The sequence below is a fragment of the Panthera pardus genome, unplaced genomic scaffold (assembly GCF_024362965.1).
Source record: "Panthera pardus isolate Hobbes unplaced genomic scaffold, ASM2436296v1 HiC_scaffold_6, whole genome shotgun sequence".
Lineage (NCBI taxonomy): Eukaryota > Metazoa > Chordata > Mammalia > Carnivora > Felidae > Panthera > Panthera pardus.
This window is the reverse complement of record NW_026526991.1, coordinates 70453768-70467641: the sequence shown is the minus strand read 5'-3', so window position 1 is coordinate 70467641 and position 13874 is coordinate 70453768. Positions and strand designations below refer to the sequence as shown.

General features: G+C 35.4%; 1 protein-coding gene across 2 annotated transcripts; it reads right to left on the bottom strand.

The window, feature by feature from the left end:
* Window positions 1-772: 772 nt before the first annotated feature.
* On the bottom strand, window positions 773-13162 carry TWF1 (twinfilin actin binding protein 1). 2 transcript variants are annotated; one of them, XM_019419097.2, is made up of 10 exons: window positions 13030-13162; window positions 11332-11409; window positions 9583-9761; window positions 8515-8610; window positions 7312-7416; window positions 6438-6458; window positions 5533-5658; window positions 4946-5096; window positions 4674-4795; window positions 773-2916 (listed from the first exon to the last, which is right to left on the bottom strand). In XM_019419097.2, exons 1-10 carry the CDS (start codon window positions 13052-13054, stop codon window positions 2746-2748), a joined length of 1074 nt encoding a protein of 357 aa, XP_019274642.1. In that variant the 5' UTR covers window positions 13055-13162; the 3' UTR covers window positions 773-2745. The 2 variants fall into 2 exon arrangements, with proteins under 2 accessions (XP_019274642.1, XP_019274643.1); XM_019419098.2 differs by lacking the exon at window positions 6438-6458.
* Between the last annotated feature and the right edge of the window lie 712 nt (window positions 13163-13874).

Sequence of the window (13874 nt, the reverse complement as noted above, 5' to 3'; positions counted from 1 at the left end):
GATTTTATTCAATGAGATGTTACCTCTACTGATAACCACTATATACCAGTATACAATACTAAAGAATTTGTTGACTGAATAGAGAAAAAATTTTATCATAAGGCAAACTGTATCCAGTCATGGCAACACAGGATTCATTTATAAAACTATGTAATTCCTGGGCCCACTGATTTTATCAAAATCTTTGGATATAAAGCCCCAGAATCATTACTTAAGAGAACCTTTCATCCTTATAATTTATGGCTGTGTATGCAAAGTATATGAAAGGATATATACCAAACTACAATATGTATCTGAGGCACATTATAGTTCTGAGTAGGAATGCCTTAAAGAACTGAACTCTATTTAAAGGTTTCTAAAATTAGCCCTTTTAAGGACAACTCTCCAACTTTTGTAATTTAGCCCTAATAGAAAGATCCATCTGATAGTGAATCATACGCAGGAGTGCATTCAGTATTTGCTGGATGGGTGGCAAGCTTAGTGTCTAGCATGTTGGTCACCCTATCGTACTGGGGTCTTTCACAGTCGGAACAGTTTAACTCATGGCATTTTCATTATTGCTGTAGCAGTGAGAAAGTTCTAATCTAAATTAAGCACTCTATTGACACAACTTGCCTAGGTTGCAAGATGTTTAAAACCCTCCATTTAGATAGGTGAATTAACAAATGAATACATGGGTTGAATTTTCTAACTTGTTACTAGATATAGCATTATGCAGAATTGTCCAAACATTAAAGAAAAAAAGTTACAGAAAACAACTTAGTATACAATGTAAAGAGAAAAAAATTTTATTGCAATATAAAATGCACTTATAAAATGTCCACAGAAGGCATGTAATTCTTTACTGCTATATAAATTTACTGGGAATATTTTATTCACCTTTGATTGTTATGATGTCACCTAAAACATATTGTAAACACTGAGTTATACTCTATAACAAATGCATCACTGATTTTCAGCAATCTTGGTTTAATAATAATTAAAGACTATATAATCACATCTATATTCTGGAATGTCCATTTACTTTCATGTAGTGTAAAATTTAGACTATAATTGCACATGAATGGTACAAAAAAACATTCACTACCAAATTATTTTATACCTTCATTACAGGCTTAATGTTCTTTCTGATTGAAAATACAGCTTCAGCTATGGCCTGCAACACAACTCTAGGATTCTCAACGCAGTAATTTGTGTATATGTGTGTCTACGTGGGCACCCATGAAACAATTAAAGTGTATCTTTAGAAAACAAGTGCAACATTACTGCCAATTATTTTGCATGTTTAAATATTACAGTCTGATTATCTGTAAACAAACAAAACCCCACACAAATACTCTTAACTCTAGAAAAAAATCCTGTCAACCCATAATTATTCTAATATGCTTTACTTGAACACACATGGAATTTTTGAAAGGTGCATATAGTACCTTAGATAATAAGGTATAAAAATGTGTTTCATATTTTATACTATGAAATGTGCATTTCTAATATGTTTTATGCAGCATAAAGTTCAGATCAAGAAATTCAAAATCCTGGATCCCCATCGTTCATTTAGAAAACTCCTCCCAGTTATGGCTCTTGCAGCAGGTTTATCAGATTTAACATGACGAAGTGTTCTATCTAACTCCTTCCTTATTTCAAGTATCAAAAAAAAAAAGGCTCAAAATTTCTAAATTTCTGTAGGTTGTAGCTGAAATGCAAAGCTTTAAAAACAGTTAAATGTGTTTTGAAATAAGATATAAATTGAAACCAGATTCTTAAGTGTTTAATTTGTGTTAGGCTGTTAAGTACTAGGACTTTCCAACAATTTTATTAAATCTGAGTATGCTTAAAAGTAATAAAGAACACAATTTGCCTATAAATATGTGGTTCTGGAGAAAAATCAGTCTTGATGTTTAAAACTCTTTCAACATTGTTGACTTTTGTTTTTTTAAGGATATTAATATTCAATCTAAACATAAATGTTTGGCCTCACACTATATAAGGAAATGACTTACTTTTGAAAAGGAAATTTTGTAAAGCATTAGAGAGAGAATTTACTAAAGCTGTTCAAATAGGTCTTCCAACGTCATCAGAAATCCTGCAGTATAGAAAATATCTGGTACCCTTAAGGTTTCAGAGTGAACTGATCTTCTGAAACTTTAATGCCATTTAAAAACCAAAAAAGTCAAATAGAAAAGACTGCTGCCATGAAACAGTGCTTCTACAAGTTGCAGACGTGACCCCACAGGCTGAGTTAAGCGTTGCTTCTCAGAGTCAGCAACTTTCCACCTTTACCCAGGCACACTAAATTCTCAGTTTAGAAAATAATCTAACCTGGTCCTTAACATATTCATAAGTAGTATGAATATTTTAAGGTCTTTCTTCCTTACAGAAAAAATTTGATGTCTCACTAAAGAGTAGTAAGGAGTGTATCTTACTTTGAGACATTAGACTTTCTGGAGTTGGCCCAAGTATATAAAATTTTAAGAATTATGTGAAAGCATGGAATCGTTATTACTCTGTGAAAACAGTGTGATCAAATTAAACATCACTGACAAACCCTCTTCTACCTTTAACTCAAAAATAGAAATCATGAGTCTTCTATAACCTTAATTTTAAAAACACACAGAAGTGAAAAGTGCTATTTTTCAAAAAGTACATTTTTTCCCTACTATGTGTCAACGTGGAATGATTTCAGTTCTCCTGTACTAAAAGCTGGACTTTAAAAAAACTAGTATTCTAATGTTTAATATAATGATTTTAATCAGCAGTGGCTTCACTTTCAGCTGGACCCCTAATAAGTCTTCGAATTCCTCTTTTTCCTGCAGGACCTTTGGGTTTTGCAAAACTTTGCTTATGTGCATGCTGCTTTGGGTGTACTTCTTCATAAAGGAAGTCTGCTGTCAACTCATCCCCATTGTCTATCTCGATCTGTAAGAGATGGAATCAATAAAGTGTGATATGATATGAAGACAACATTCAAAACCTAATACAAGCAAGGAGCCAGTTTTCAGGTGTGAATGCTCACAAATATGTAACACCCATTCCAGCAGTATCAAGAACCATATGTAATAGTTTCACTGTTGCTTTTTTGGGGGGGGAGGGGATTTGTGAGTTGCCTGAATACATAATCAGCTATAATCATTTTCTGTTTGCTTCCCTCTTTCTTCTCCTGCTTATGTTTATTTATTTATTTAAGTTTATTTATTTATTTTGAGAGAGACAGTGACAGAGTGAGCAAGGGAGGGACAGAGAGAAGAAGGAGGAGAGAGAGAATCCCAAGCTGTCTCCACACCATCAGTGCAGAGCCTGATGCAGGGCTCAAACTCACGAAATTGTGAGATCATGACCTGAGCCGAAACTGAGAGTTGGATGCTTAACTGAGCCACCCAGGTGCCCCTTAACTAACATTTAAAAGTAGAAGCCAGGGGCGCTTGGGTGGCTCAGTCGGTTAAGCGTCTGACTTCAGCTCAGGTCATGATCCAACGGTTTGTGAGTTCAAGCCCCGTGTTGGGCTCTGTGCTGACAGCTCAGAGCCTGGAGCTTGTTTCAGATTCTGTGTCTCCCTCTCTCTCTCTGACCCTCCCCCATTCATGCCCTGTCTCTCTCTGTCTCAAAAATAAATAAACGTTAAAAAAAAAAAAATAAAAGTAGAAGCCACCACTGTACTCTCAAGTTGTTCTGCTCTGGTACACTATGCATAATCAGGAACATGACTCATCGGCCCCTTCATTCTTGGGTCACTTGAAATCACTCTAGAACAGGACCAAATTTAGCCCAAATTAAGAGTGTGTTTTACATTTTTAAACGGTTAGAAACACAAAATAATAAAACAAGTAAGAATATGTAACAAAGACCATTTGTGACCTGGTAAAGCCTAGAATATTTACTATGTGGTCTTCTTGTAGAAAACAGTGCGCCAGTTTATCTTTAGGAACTTAAAAACCTTAAAGGGTTCAGGACCTAATACACTTTATCTGCTTTATCTTAGGAACTTAAAAACCTTAAAGGGTTCAGGACCTAATACACTGGTAGTTTATAAGAACTTGTGTTTTAAAGACTTCAAGGGCTCAAGAGTAAACCATCATCTTTCCCTAAGCCTCATCTACATTTAAGAAAATAAATTTAAGAAAACTGGTAGCTTAGCTCCCCGAATTCAAATATTTATGTCCGTTCCCTCCTTTGTCAACAACTGGAGTCTCAACCATCCCAACAGTCAGTTGTAACTAGAGACTATAGTTCTTTACTAATAGCAAGTCTTGAGACAATCACAAGTATGCGGCCCTAGCAGCACTGTCCAAAAGAACTTTCTGCAATATGGAAGATGTCCGCTCAATTCTGCGCTGTCCAGTACAGTAGCCACCAGCCTCATGTAGCTAATGAACACTTGAAATGTGGCTAGTATGATGAAGGAACTGAATTTTACATTTTACTCCATTTTAACTTATACTTAAATTTAAATAGCCACATGTAGCTTATGGCTACATATGAGAGAGTACAGATCTAGAGACAGCCTGCAGTAATGCCAGATCATCCCCAAGCACTTGGAGAAGATCCTAAGGATTTATGAGGAGAACAAGAAAAAATACTTTCATTTATAAACCACCATACATCATGAACTACACAGAGAAGACAATAAAGATCTAATATAAACTGAAAATTTTAAAGAAAGAGGTAGGTAATTTTACCTTTCTAATGACATCCATTTGTAATTGTCTTTCTACAATTTCTAACAGAGGGCTCTTGCAGCTAGAATACAGCATCCGTTCTCTTATACTGCATGTGTATCCAGGCATTGAATAAATAAAAACTGTGAGTTAAAATAATAAATACAATTAGCAATATATCACTCAAAGCAAATATTAAACTATAACTAAGTCCTCTGGGCAAGAAATAAGAATGTGCTAAGCTGTCAATAAGCAAACTTAAAGTAATACGTTCAAAACAATATATTATATACCTATGGACTCCAAATAGTCTCCTTCATGGGAATGTTTATACAGAAAGAAATGGTAACGTGCTGAATCCTTGGGAATCCTCTTTGGCAAATCTTTCAGTTCTGTATTTGTCGTACTGGCCAAAATTATAATTTCATTTTTTATGTCTATTTCCTGTCAATGAGAAATACATTCATTAAAACAGATACACAGAAAATTTAAGAGACAAGGGGAAATTTATACAGGCTTGACTTTTTCACAAGGAACATACATTGCCTTGTAGTTTAAAAAAAAAAAATGAATAAAAAAAAAATCAGGAAACACGCGGCACCTAGGTGGCTCGGTCATGAGACGACTCTTGATTTCGGCTCAGGTCATGATCTCTGGTTAGGGAGTTGGAGCCCTGTGTCAGACTCTGCACTGACAGTGGGGAGCCTGACTGGGATCCTCACTCTCTACCCCACCCCCACTCATATTTTCTTTCTCTCTCTCTCTCAAAATAAAATAAACTTAAAACAAATTTTAAATCCACTAAAAACGAACCTATTTTATGAGCCAAGAGCCACCAGGAAGAGCAGCCATTTCATAATAACCATCATCTGTCTCTTACCAATTGCACATAGTTGAGCTGTCTGTTACTTAATTTTTCCAAAGCCTGGAAAGCTTCTCGAGAAATAGGAAATGCTACTCCTTGTAGTGTTTGATGCTTAGTGTCCACACCCACGTCTGTTTGTACCTAAGTATGATAGATTTAATTTACTGATGAAGCTGTAGCATTTAGCAGTGTCATACAGCAAAGACAAGAAATCCAATCTCTACCAAGTGCCATTCCACCCTTGCCCATTTTAATGTAACTAAAATTAACCCTTAAAATACCATGAACTTAAAAAGCAAGTAATTTTTCACATTTGTTCATGTTCTGCTAGCACCGTGTCAACATGCAGAGTGTATGACATATCTTTATGAAATGCTGGGAGTGAACATTTGAGTGGGTATGCGCTGTTAGTGGGGCTTTGGCGGGGAGGTTGTTTATATGTTCGGTTTGGCACATTTGCAGAGAACTATATAAACTCTTTGAAGTGTCTTCAGATTATACTTTAATTACAAAACTTACTTGATAAAATTTATGAAAAGTGTGACATATATGCAATATGCGTAAAACTTTACTTTGTTCTAGAAGACATAAAATGCAACACAAACACCATGCACTGAATTGAAAGGAGTATGAACAGTATACAAAGACACAACACAGCTCAACAAATTATACTACTGCAGAAGTTCCAGACTTAGAGCTTTTCATTACTAAGAACAAATACTAGAAGAGTACTTCAAGAAAGCTTTTGATGCATGTTTCAGACTTTTACACATAAATGATAGCTAGTATAGGGTCTCATTTGCAGTGTTGCAACAGAAAAGTCAAATAGAAATTTTACTTTTAAAAAAAATGAATGGAGATTCTACAGCATAAATGATATTGGATAATGAAAACATCATAGAACATATGCAAATGCATACCCCAATACGATCCTCTGGGTTCTGATTGCAAGGAATAAAACAAACTATCAAACTTGTAAAAAAAAAAAATCACATAAGAATCTTTACTCAAATAATTTGAGTTAAAATAATATAAAGATAGATCCTTGCTATCAGGTTAATATTAAGTAATATTCAATCACTTTCCAGACAGATTTCTATTAGTCTGTTATTCAGACTAGTGAATAGTGGTTTCTGTTACTTGTTCTTTCCTATAAAATCCCAGTAGAAATATAGTAGTTACTCTAACTTGTAATTAGAATAGCTGCAGTGAACACATTAAAAATATGATAAACTATAATATGGATGAAGTTTATTGACTCTAATAGAACTGGGCTAAACAAGTACTCAAAAAACCATCTCCCATAAATACATAGGCACATGCCTATCCAAGGAGCACTCAATTTATAGAGCTTCTAGAAATAATAAATATCTTATAGCATTTATATTTTTTCCTCTTTAGTTACCATGATTCTCTGAAATAATGTAACTAAACAAACCTGCTTTGGGCAACCTCATTAAATATAATTCTTTGCACTAAATGGGTAATGTACATTTTTTCCATTTACTTAGTAATCAAAGTACAAGGTTACAAAAAGTTGTACTTCCAACAGGAACACTTACTAGTCTGTCACATACATTACAAATATAGGTGAAAGCTACTTATGAAACTGGCACGAATTTTAGAATTTACTTTTAATTATTTTTTCCTGAAAACACATCGAGCACATAGTCTTATCTCTAAATTATACAGAATAAATGCAAGCTACCTTACTTAATCTCTATTAATCTATTAATTAAAAATATTTTTTTCAAACACTTAAAATCTTGCAATCGTTTCAAAAATGTAATTTACCTCATTAATTTTAATTTGTCGTAATTCTTCCTCAGCTGCAGTCAGTGGGGCAGGAGATGACTGTGAAAGCAAGTATTTTTTATATCCATGTAATGACACATCTTCCTGTAAACAAAGAAATGGACCGTTACTAGCTATTCTCTAAAAGTAAAACCTCAGTGACGTTACTTCAGGAAAAACAAAATTATTAACTTAATAGAAAATATTTTGATTGAAATGTAGTATCAAGAATTTTACTATTCGTTACAGGTTTCAAAAAATGGTGAAGGGAGTATTTACTCTTCATTTCCCACAGTTTTATAATTACTAAATCTTTTGTACGAGTGTGGTGGTGCTGCTGCCAGTCACATGATACACTTGGGTCATGTTTAAATCTACAGGACAATAATAAGAAAACTTCTGGGGAAGCCTGCCCCAGAATTATTCAATAATCACCACAATGTCTGTATAATTATTCATAGAAAATGACCGTAGTTCTTATTTAAAAGAGTAAAATATTCCAAAGAGGTCTACCTTTCATCAATATTTTGCGACTTGGAAAACTGACAATAGAAAGAATTGAGAAACCAGGCCACGGCACAATTAATGGTGAATAAGAAAAGTATTCCCACACAGTCTTGTGGTCTACCTACTAGATAATTTAACTGTTAAAAAATATTTGTTTTCTTAATTTGTGTGTATATGTATAAATATATGTATTTACCATATAAATTACATAAGAAAGTAAATTCTTAATAATTTAACTAGTTAAATGTATTAATCAACTATCCCAATTAATCATCAATCAATTGACCTGCCTCAATGTTCCTGGTTAACATAATATGCATAGTTACTGCTTCTACAATGTGGGTATAAATGTCCAAAATATCTAAAAATTACCATCTCTTTCAAGTAGTCTCTCATTTTTGTGAGCCTGTTTCCCTTATCATTAAAGTGAAAAGGGTGAACTAAATGAGGGGTTGAACTAGATGATCTCTAAGGCATATTGCAGTTTCTGAAGACTAGCAAAGGACATTTCAACATATTTTAGAGAGTAAATATGATGTTTTAGTTAACTTGCATATCGTATGAAATATAACAATATTTTCTCTTATTGTTACAGATTCATTAGTCTAATTTCATAACAATTACACATTACCTAGAAGTTCTTAAACTGGTTTAATTGCAACACGTGGAATCCACATAAAAGTTTAAGTTTTGTACCTTTACTGTTCCAAATACTTCATCTTTAATGTGGCCACCTCCAAACTCCTTTTTCAGAGTTGCTCTTGTTGCTGCATATAGCATTTTTTGACGAACCTAGTAAGTTGTGAAAGTTTACTCAGAAATGTACAGACGAAAACTATTCATTATAAAAGATAGCACTTTCTGAATGTATTAAAATCTTCAAGCACATTAGAAATAAACTATGATAAAGCTGAAGTCCATGGACTGTAACAGGCTTAAGTACATGTGTACAAATAGCCATCATGACAGTTCACCTATTAAGGTAGATTTCACTTTATGTCATATTTTTAAAAAATTGGGAAACTAAATTTTTAAAAATTAATCACTTTTCAAAGTGTACAATGAGATCAAGAATTAAAAAAAAAACCTACTTAAAATACTACTTTGGAATATAAGGTAGAAAACATCGCTTGAAATGAAGTAACCTGGATACTGACATTTTACTCAAAGCAAATCTAGATCAGCTATTACTGATTAAGTTGTTTAAGAATCAATGTTCATAGCACACCTGCAGCATATACCATTCTATGGGAAACACAAAGATGAAAACTACAATATATACCATATTATTAAAGACTCTAATAGCAACTACTAAAAACTACAAAAGGTAACTGCCAACTAACAGAGGTAGTTTCACAAAACTGCATGTCAAATCCAGGAGATTGAATCAATCCGCTAACTTTCCTAAAAGAAATACTTGCGTGTATGCCTATCATTTAAATGGTAGCTATTAAAAATATTTAACATAATGTTCAATTAGGTTTCAGATTATTTGAAGTATTACTCTCAGAGTATAGTCATTTACATATAATTGCCAAAGATTTTTAAATTTAAAATCAATAATACTGTTGATTTCAAGGGCAAGATTTCTGAATATAAGTACATTACTCCTGATTCTACATCACCAACAGTAGGATTTTCTTCATGATCACTCCCTTCTATCGGAAATAACTGTTGCTTCTTAACTTTCTCCTAGCCTAGGACTATTTCAGAAAAAAATTTTCTAGCATTTAATGTTAAACAAGTAACAAAAAAATTACTTACATGAGAATGATCTGGAGACCAAGCAATGAATATCCATTCATATCCCTGGGCATTCTGAGAATCTAACCTGAATAATATATAGCACGGTTGTTTGTCCTCCAATAGGGGTAAAACAAAGGTATCATAATCCTTATCCCAGGAATCTGAAGGCTGACTACATGAGCCAATCACAAGTTTCTCTATGAAGAACAATTTTTAAAAGACACATGAATGGTTTGAAATTCCAAATGGTAATGAAGAGACAATAAATTAATAACATAGTCATCTCCTATTAATACTATTATTCACATCTCCACATAGAACAGCAGAAGCTGCAAATAGCATAAATGTTCATCAATAAGAGAACGATCATAGATGTGGCACAGTTATATAATGAATTCATATTTAAAAATAGTGAGTTCTCTACCAAGACAAATTACAAAAATGTTTACAGAAAAAAAGTTGCAGAATAAGATGTTAGTTTACATGAACTTAAAACTCAAAATAGCACTAGGAGTTATCTAGGGGGCTACATATAAAAAAAACACACTGCAGATATATAAAAACTCCTAATATGGTTGCCTCAGGAGAAGGAGGTCAGGAAGTGAAATTGTTTAAAGGGGATGCCCTAATATCACAAAAATATTAAGTTAAAAAAAAAAAAGCTGAAGCAAATATGATAAAACGTTAGTAGTTAGTAATTTAAGAGGAGACGTAAGTATTTGTTATATTATTTATTCTCTGTAATTCCCTTATTTAAAAAATTTTCTCAAAACAAAAATAACGATTTAAGAAATAGTGTCATTTTCCTTCCGTAGTGATGCTAGACAAGTTTTTCCATTTTAGTCACTTAAATAGTTGGTTAGGAAATGATGGCATTTCAATATTTCTAAAATATGCTGCTTTACAGTATATGTTTATTACTATCAACTATGGTAATATATATATATATATACATAAACACACACACAAACAGTAACAACTGCATATTTTTCAAACTACTCTGGTATTTTTAACATATAAGTAGAAAATAAAAAGGAAATTAAATTTACTTCGAGTTTATAAAAGAACAAGTTATTTTCCCAAAGCAAAATATTTCCAGGTATTCAAGAAATTTAGGTATTTAAGCAATTAGACCATTGGAATATTTTAACGTACTCATTTGAGATAATTGTCCAAATTCAAATATAGGGAAACTAAAAGATTCTCCCATCCACTCAATATCCCTAACAGAATTATTTTGAAACGATCAATTTGTAGTTTTTTACATTCTTAGAACTTTTCCCCAAAACAAAACAGGGAAATCCTTTCTCCAGCACAGATTGCAATCATGTGGAGAAACTGGGAATTTGAAGTCCTTTGTTTCTACTTCAAAACTAACTTTACTGAATAACAATTCTCAAGTAACTTCTCTTTGGGAGGGGGGCGCGGTTGGAGATGATCACTTGTTTACTGATTTCCAATCCAGAGATGGAAGCACTCACATTAGAAACGGGTTGTGGTATAGAAACTGAGACGCAAAAGGTAAAAGCAGAGGAGGTCGCACCAAAAAAAAAACATCTTTCTGTTTCCCTGATAGTCAACTACAGAATTCAGAAGGTAAGCAGCAGCTAAAGGGACATGACCAAATATACAGGATCCAAGTTACCTAAAGGCAAGCTTTGAACTTTGTTCACAGTAATTAATAGTTCCAATCACTGAAATGACTTAGAAATTTAAAAATATAACAGTAATCCAAGGACAAACAATATTCAGAAATGTAAAACTAACCATTTTCAATAGATATTTTTAGAAGTCTGTATTTTCCATTTCTTGCTCTTGCAAAGATATCTTTAACATCTTCACTTGCTGTGTAAAAAGATAAAGAAAAGTAAACCTATTTTTTATACTTACATGTTAATATTTTCTAATGCTATTCAAGTGAGGAAAAAATAAATTATAATACAAAGAAAAAATCTTCAGGATGTAGTATCCCCTTATTGTCAGCAATTTAAATTATAAAACTTGAAGGTGTAAATAGCATAGTATACAGCTAAAAAATATACATATTAATATAGCTTAAAAGTATATGAATTCTACTATGTTTTAGCTAGAAAATTCCAAAGCAGAAATAACACTGGTAGTGAAAATATTAAAATTACTCAAATCCAATAAGGAACAAATTACAATTTTAAAAAAAACCTTGATTGCTTGGTTGAAAATTGTTGAAAATCTTTCATTCTCTTCTAGTCCAATTTCAAGCTTATAAGAACAATTCGATTCATTTTTACATTTTCACATTAAAAGCAACAGTAAATATAAGATATCCTATCCCAATTAAACAAAAAGTCATTAAAGTGCATTCAAGCTTGTACTTCTGGTAATATTTTTCTAACTTGTATTTCTCAAAAAGCTAGAGTTAAGTTCACTAAACAAATATATATTTAATAACTTAACGCTTGTGTTCCTATTAAAGCTTCGATTTCGTTCTGATTTCATTCTTGGGTTGTAAGAATGAACCATTACTTAAGTAGTGAATGCAGTAAGGCTCAAACATGAAAATGAGTAATTACAAATTTAAATGTCAAAACTAACTCTGACGAATAAAACAGTGCTTTCAGGTTTGAGAGCATTTTGCTTGTGTTTGTGTGTGCAGGGAGAGGTGCAGGATGGTCAAAGACCCATAGGAACAAAACCACAATTAAATGTTCATCTGGGGAAAAGGTTCGTTGTCCTTTAACAGAAGAGCGTGGGTTTATATTAGCCCTCGTTAAGTAATCGCGAGTAACCCCGGGATATATTATTTCTGATGAGGCGAGCGTTTCCAGACTGCCCATTTTCAAACCAGGAAATAATGGAGGTCAGATATAATTGCGCACCGAACTGCCTTCACGGCATGATTAAATTCAGCCACACAGATCGGACTTTTCAGTTCCCTGGGGAGTACCTAAGAAAAAGATCAAAACACCCCACACTCAGGATTTCTCAGAACATAGTTCATGTTTCCATTTTGAAAGAAAATGCGGAAGAATTTGGGAAGCACCTTTACTGGAAATAAAAAAGATTCCAGTATCTTTCGTTTTATAATCAAACTCTTGTAACAATCTCCTTTGCACAGTGAAGCCCCAGTAACCTCCAGTGTTTCAGGTCTCCCGTACCTGATACAAAAGGGGGAAAGTTAGACTACAGTCAGGGCCAGAGGAAGGCATATCCCCTTCACTCAGGCCTCCTCACAAACCAATTTCTTTCGCTTCTGCGAATTTCGGGTCCGTCTGTAACGTGGCAGCAGACGGACCCGCCTGGGAGGAACGCAGGCCGGGTGGCCCGGGACCAGAAAGCGCGGAGGGGCGAAGAGGCCCCGCCTGCGCGGCGAGACCGGCACCCGTTCCCTCTGGGCCCGACTCCAGCCCTCCTCGTCCCGCAGCCCGCCCGGCTCGCCCGGGGCCTCCCGGGAGCCCCTTTCCCGCGCGCCGCTCCGGGCGCCGTTACCTTGGATGCCGGTCTGATGGGACATGGCGGTGGCCGCGGGCTCCCGGCTCTGAATCTAAGTGCAGAGAGCGGCCCCGGCCGGCGCCTCCAGGAAGTGGCAACTCCTCCGCCGGCCGCCGCGCGTCATCGGCCCGCGACCCGCGGCCGCCCCGCCCCGCTAGGCCGACCGCGTCCTCGTGCGCCCCTGCCGTCCCCCCGCCCCCTTTCCCCGCGCGCTCATCTGCCCGCCGGGCTGCGAGTCCGCTTCGCCCGGCGCTCGCCTCCAGCTCTCGGCTGGGGGTCTCTGCCCTGGCTCTTGCCGCCGGCTTCTCTGGCCCCGTCGCGGTGAAACATCAAAGAGCCAGCAGGATGACCTTGCCCTCTAATGTCTGCACTGCCGACACCACCATTGGCTGGTTCAGCAAAAAGATGCTCAAAAATGGGAATGATCATTTTACTGATCGTATATTTTCAATTTGAAAAAGATATGAACGGTATCTTTGTTTATTCTTCCTACAGTATAAAGGGTCACGCACTGCCCCGTTTTTAAAAATGAGTATTAATGTATAGGTGGTCTCTTATCAAAATCTCCCATGCTTTCAATTTTTATTTTTGAGAGAGAGAGAGACAGCGTGTGAGCAGTGGAGAAGCAGAGAGAGGGAGACACAGAATCCGAAGCAGGCTCCAGGCTCTGAGCTGTCAGCACAGAGCCCCACGTGGGGCTCGAGCTCACAGACCGCAAGATCATGACCTGAGCCGAAGTGGGACGCTCAACCTACTGAGCCACCCAGGCGCCCCAAAAATCTCCCATGCTTTTAAATTGAATTAATCTCAGACTGTTAACTTTTATTTTTTCAGTTGGGTAC